This window comes from Phoca vitulina, unplaced genomic scaffold (assembly GCF_004348235.1).
Source record: "Phoca vitulina isolate PV1807 unplaced genomic scaffold, GSC_HSeal_1.0 scaffold16, whole genome shotgun sequence".
Lineage (NCBI taxonomy): Eukaryota > Metazoa > Chordata > Mammalia > Carnivora > Phocidae > Phoca > Phoca vitulina.
This window is the reverse complement of record NW_022589719.1, coordinates 22,478,431-22,484,430: the sequence shown is the minus strand read 5'-3', so window position 1 is coordinate 22,484,430 and position 6,000 is coordinate 22,478,431. Positions and strand designations below refer to the sequence as shown.

The 6,000-nt window shown below is 54.4% G+C and overlaps 1 protein-coding gene across 1 annotated transcript in view; it reads left to right on the top strand.

The window, feature by feature from the left end:
• The first annotated feature begins 4,153 nt into the window (after nt 1–4,153).
• Nucleotides 4,154–6,000, top strand: part of SYT13 (synaptotagmin 13) — a 43,299-nt gene continuing 41,452 nt past the window's right edge. Inside the window, exon 1 of the mRNA XM_032413969.1 lies at nt 4,154–4,458. Coding sequence (XP_032269860.1) covers nt 4,276–4,458 — 183 coding nt within the window. The 5' untranslated portion in view covers nt 4,154–4,275. The remainder of the gene's footprint in view (nt 4,459–6,000) is intronic.

The following is a 6,000-nucleotide window of genomic DNA, read 5'->3' as shown; positions in this document are numbered from 1 at the left end:
TCCTATGATGACACACGTCCTAGAGAAGCTTAGCATCCCTCTCCTGGATGCCTGCTCTGGCAACTTCTCTGGCCCACCTGCATCCCCTTGGTCCCTCTCCAATCGGTTCTCAATACTGCAGCCAGAAGGATCTTTTCAAAAGACAAATCTGATCATATCATACTCCTCTGCCTAAAAACACCTAATGGCCTTCCCGTATGGTCTACCAGCCCCGATATCTGGCCCCTACCTCTGCCTTCAGGCTCGTCTCTCAGAGTTTCTCCCAGGTGCGCACTGGAGCTGGCTCCTACCACTCCCAGAGCCAACTGGGAAATATTAAGGAACGTGGTGGTAGCTGGAAATTCACTGTAGTGGGATTATTTGCACCAGAGAAATCAACAAATGCTGAACATCAAATTTGCCCCCAGAGAGCTGGTTGACCAGCACACTGCGGCGCCATGCCCACTGTGTGTTTCCACCACGGGGTACTTGTACCTCCTGCTTCTCTGCCTGGAACACTCCCTCTTTGCTGAGTTAACTTTACTCTTTTAGACCTCAAGCCAATTGATACTTCCTCTGGGAAGGCTTCCTTGGTGTCTCAGAACAAGTCAAATCCCAATCTCGAGCCGGTCCTTCTGAGCCCGTATCACAGTTATCATTTCTCATGTATTTGTGTGATAAATGATATTCCTCACTATTGTCACCTCATCAGCCAGCACAGTGCCTGGTACATGGTAGAAACTCAAAACATTTGTTGGATTAATGAAAAGGTTAGAGAAATAAGCACTAGACAGAAATCTAAAGCTTTGGCGTCTATGGCAGGGACTGCTATTACTCATGTTTCCTTTCTACCCAGTCTCTTCTGTTGTTAGCTCTGTCATGTCACCAAATCCTGGCCAGTGCAATGGGGTGAGAACCATAGACTCTTTCCAGCCATGGCCTCCTAAATGGCCCAAGTGGTCTTTAGTGCTCTCTTCTCCATCTGCATGGCGGCAGGAAGCAAAAGCCCAGATTCCTGAGTGACTGATTGGAGATGAGCTGCCCACTTGAGCCACCTGACCCTCCTTGAACTATGATAGGAGCAAGGTGTACTTTTATTGTGTTAATCCCTGAGGTTTGGGGGTTACTTCTTACTACAGTAGGACTGCATCTACCCTGACCTAAAAGACCTCAATGCTTCATTAACTCCTTCTGCCCTTTGGCAATCCACAAGCTCTCTGGGCCTCAGTTTCCCTATTGGTCGAAAGAAAGGATCCCACAAGATGACGTCTGATATCCTTCCAATGTTAAAATTTGGTTGTTCTGCTTGTTTATTTTCCTCCCTCCTGCCTAGCACTATATGCAGGCACGATAAATATGTGCAGATAAGAGAACCTCCTATATTTGAAATCCTTTCCCCCAGATAAAAACATTTTCATACCTTAGAAATTCAGGGTGGTTGCTCTGAATATTTAATCATCCAGCGAGTAAAATATAGATCAAAATAACAATGGTGACATTTTATCCAGAGGCTAGGGAACCTTCTGAGATCTACCCCTCAGCCTTCCAGCAGCTCCCCTAAGCATCTTGTTTTGTTCTTGGCAGTCTGGGGGCTCCAGCATTTCTAATGATTTGCAGGCCTCCTCCTTAGACTGTCCCAACTGTTCCACTTGGCTGAATCTGTCATCTGCCTTTCTCAATAGAGATGGTCCCATTTTTCAAAGGAATCCACTAATGCCTTTTCTTAGAAAGTTGTCATTAAAGGCTACTACTGCCTGGATATTAGTAACCAAGAAGCCAGAGTCGCATCTTTGATGAGGTGTAGCAAAGGGGATACAGAGTTCTTGATAACTGGGTTTCAAATCTCCTGAGTGTATCCTAGCCCTGCCATCGGTTCACTGTGTGCGAAAAAGGCAAAAGACAAGCAGTTCGTCTCGGGCTGGGGTCCCTCTTCCTGTTAAAAATGAAGGTCACTGCAGCTGCTGTCATCCCAGTAACCATAGTAACAATGAACCACATGACAGGTGTATGATCTCCATCAGACAATGTCTAGAATTAAGTGCTCATCCTTCCCTTCACGCCCACCCCAGATCCTGCTAGGTGGTGTTAAGGGTTTCCCAGGGGAGCAGCTCAGGCATGGGAGATCCGGACTGACAGCATTAATTAAACCTCTCATTTCCCTGGAACATTTTGCATTTACCAGGCCCAGGAGCCAAGAAAACCTCCAAGGGAAGCTCTTATGAGAGAGAATGCTAAGTCTACCACCAGGGACGGAGGCATTGCTCAGCAAATGGAGCTCAGTAGGAAAATGTGCCTAGCATACAGCAAGCACAAAATAAATATTTGTGGAAGAGTCGGTTTAATCAAAGGGAGCTCATTTAGCAAATGGGATTCCGTCCAAACCACTGGAAGTCCTGCATGAGATGATCATGTGAGTCATTCACCCTTTCAGTGATTCCTGAGTACCTCCCGTATGCACCCATGGGTGATGGTATGAAGGCTCTAAAGATAGTAGCTTGTTGAATGAATCCCAAGTTCCCTGGGGCTCAAGGGCATGTTGGGAAGTGTGTAGAGGGGAGTCTGAAGGGACCGGCAGGGACCACATCACAAAGGGCTTTCGATTTAACTGGAGGCTCTTGCATTTATTATTGGTGACACTTTGAAGGCTTTTGTGCACGTGAATGATAAGATTAACTTTGCATTTCAGAAACATCCTTTTTAATGCCCTGTAGGGAAAGGATTAGAGAGAGACAATTGCTTGACCAAAGAAATGATGTTCTAGAAATTCTGAAGCCAAGACTTAAGAGAACAGCTTCATCCTCTTGGAATCTGGCTGCCGTGCAGCTCCAGCCACGTGGAGAACCCCAGTGCACTGGCTGACAGCCAGCTGTGCCCCCAGGGGCAGCCAGTACCCGCTGCCCACCCTGTGGTGCGCCATCTTGCACATCCCAGCCCAGCCGTGCGCAGCAGTCCCTGGAGAGACATCACTTGCAGCAGGAAAAACACCTAGTGGAGCCCGGTCAACCCACAAAATCATGAAAGCTAACAAAATGATTGTTCTCAGCCTCTAAGTCATGGGTGGTTTGTTATGCAGGGGTAGATAAGGTTCCAGGTGGCGGTCACTTCTGCAGCTCAGCGCTGAAGGTCTGGCGGGAGCCATGCTAGATTTAGGAGCCGTTGGCTTCATGGGAATTCCGAAGCCCTGTTGTGGGTGAAATTCTCTGCACTCCTCACACGTGCCCAGCAGACACCGGGAATGCTTGCTGAATTCAATGAAACACTCCCCATAACACAATACACTGCAAACCACTGTGTCCTGATCTAAGGCCGTCTCCTCATGCCTGGAATTCTAATTTCACCTTACTCTAAGCATACTTCTTTTATGTCCCCCTCTCTGCATCAGGTGTGGACTCCTGGCTGCTGCACGTGAGGCTCTTTGTTCTTCTAAGACAAGTTCTTTCTCTGAGTGTGGCGCAGGGACTCGGAATCTGCCAACCCGAGTCTGGGTTGAGGATGCCTGGAGTTTTGCAGCTTCCCCACATCCCCTACCGGCCGCACCTTCCTCATCTGCAAATGGAGACCCATAGATCAAATGAGGAGGGAAAGCATGCTGAAGGACATGCGACAGAAACAGAGTGGGTGCGGTGATCTTCACCCGGGCATGGGCACAGTCTCAAGCCCAGGCAATTCCCTTCTGCCCGCCTGCCCCCTGCCCGCTCTGCCCCACGGCATAGCAAACACCAGGCGACTTCGGGAGATGGGAAGTCTCCAGCCCTTGTGTGTTTGAAAATCTCCCGGAGGACCCAAGTGTACAGCCTCCCGGGCCAGAGAAGGTGAGAAAGGAAGGGTTAGGAGTCTGGTAAAGTGACCCCCACCCAGACTGAGCCGCAGGCCCGGGTTGGAGCCGGGGTTCGCCCGCTCACACAGTGCGACCTGGGCGAGCTCCTGCCCTTCTTGGGGCCAAGTGTCCGCGCACAGAAAGCGTGAAGAACGGCCCGAGACACCCCTAAGCTTGCGGGCATCTGAAGGCTGGTTTGCTGTTGGGGTGGGGGTCTGGTCACGTGTCGGCGGGAGGGGGTGCGGGCTGACGTGGAGCTGAGTGCGGGCGCACCCGCCCGCTCCCGGCCAGCCTCCTCCTCTGACGTCCTCGCAGCCGCCCTCCCTCCCCGCCTCCCCCCCACCCCCTACCCCCCATCCCAGGCGGCGGGAGAGCAGCCGGCGCGTCCGGATCCCAGGAGCTGCCGGGCGGCGGGCGGCGGGCCCGGCAGGGGTAGGTGCGCGGCTGCGGGCCGGAGCCCCGCGCGGGGAGCGGGCACCATGGTGCTGTCGGTGCCAGTGATCGCGCTGGGCGCCACGCTGGGCACGGCCACCAGCATCCTCGCGCTGTGCGGGGTCACCTGCCTGTGCCGGCACATGCATCCCAAGAAGGGGGTGCTGAAGCGGGACCGGGACCCTGATCCGGAGAAGGCGAGACCCGGCGTGCTCCGGTCCGCCCAACAGGTGAGCGGGGGCGGCGCCTCGGCCTCCCGGGGGCACGGTGGGGTCTCGGCGGGATCTCGGCGGCGGCTGCAGCGGCGGGGGAACCGGATGGGGGGGGAGCGGTCGCCGTGCTTTGCGCCACCGAGCGTGGCGGGGAGGAGGGCGGAGAACGTGCTCGAGGACCCGCCGAGGGGGTCCGGAAGGCCTGGGGGTCGGGGGGAGGGTCGGGGAGAAGAGTTAGGGGAGGGAGGCTTGGTGGGGGCGCGAGAGGAATGGGGTCAGCGAGCGTTAAAGGGGAGGGGAAGGGACGGAATGGGAAAGGGGACTTGGGGACGAATAGGGACTGGGAGGAGAGTTGAGCGGCTGGCAGGAAACGGGGGAGGGAGGTTGGGGGGTTAAAACCTTACAGAATTGGGGGAAGAGAAATGGGGACGGGAGAGGGAAGAGAAGTTGGGGGGTCTGGTGTGGGGAAAGCACTGGCTTAGCTGAGGAGGGGGCAAGCCACGGAAAAACGAGAGGGGAGGTGGTTGCTGCATCCCTGGGAGCGGGAGAGGGGCAGCTGGGCGGGGAGTGCCTGGGGTCTGGGGAGAGGCTGGTGAATGTGGAGGGGCCTGAAGGACCTTCGCCCCCTCCCAGCAGCCCTCAGCTCCAGCCAGCTGGAGGGGTTTGCTGTGGTGTCTCTGAAGATGTCCCTGGAGACAGGAGGGCTTTTATCCCCTGCATGGGCTTGTGCCCAGAGCCCCTTGGGGCAGGAAATGGGTGGTGTCCCCATTGTACAGTGCGGCAGAAGGGGTCTAGGGAAGAGGTTTGGAAGGAGCCCCCTACATAGGCTGTGCCCTTCAGGACACATTACCGAGGTGGGGAGTGTAAAATGCGCCCTGGAGACCAGGAGGAAGAGTCCTGCTAGGGTGCTGGAGGAAGCCTGGCCCTGGGGCAGGGTCATGACTTAATGACTTCCCAAGGCCCTCTAGATTCCTTATAGAGCTTATAGATCTGGGAGAGGCACAAAAATGCTGCAATTCCACCTTCCTTTTTCCAATCAATTATTCAAAAGCTCTGAGACTCAGTGCCTGAGGCCTCTGTCAGTCACCGGGTAGTGAGAGGGGAAGGAAATGGCTACTGTCCTTGAGGCACTTACAATCCCAGGAAAGTGACATTGACATTGGCAGGAATAGGAGCCAGCCAGGCATCGGAACACGGTACCCTTCTAGAACCATCTGAGGTGGGAGTAGTGGGTTCTCCAGCGGCAGGCGGTTGAAGGGGTGGATGAGTCCTTCAGAAGTTGTGGCCCGCTGCCTCTCAATCTTCTCTCCCACCTGGCATGAGGGGAAGGCCATTGTGCCCTTCACAGAGATTGCTCCTCAGGCTTTAGGGGAAGGCCATTGTGCCTTTCTCAGAGGTGGCTCTTCAGGGGCTGTCCCCTCCCCTTCCCAGAGAGAAGTGCCGGGGAAGGAGTTGGTGTAAATGACCTCTGGGATCCCTTCCAGTAGCTCACACAAGGGCCAAGAATCTGTTAAAGACAACCCAGGTAGTGTCTCTCTTGGGCTCACCTCCCCCCACCCC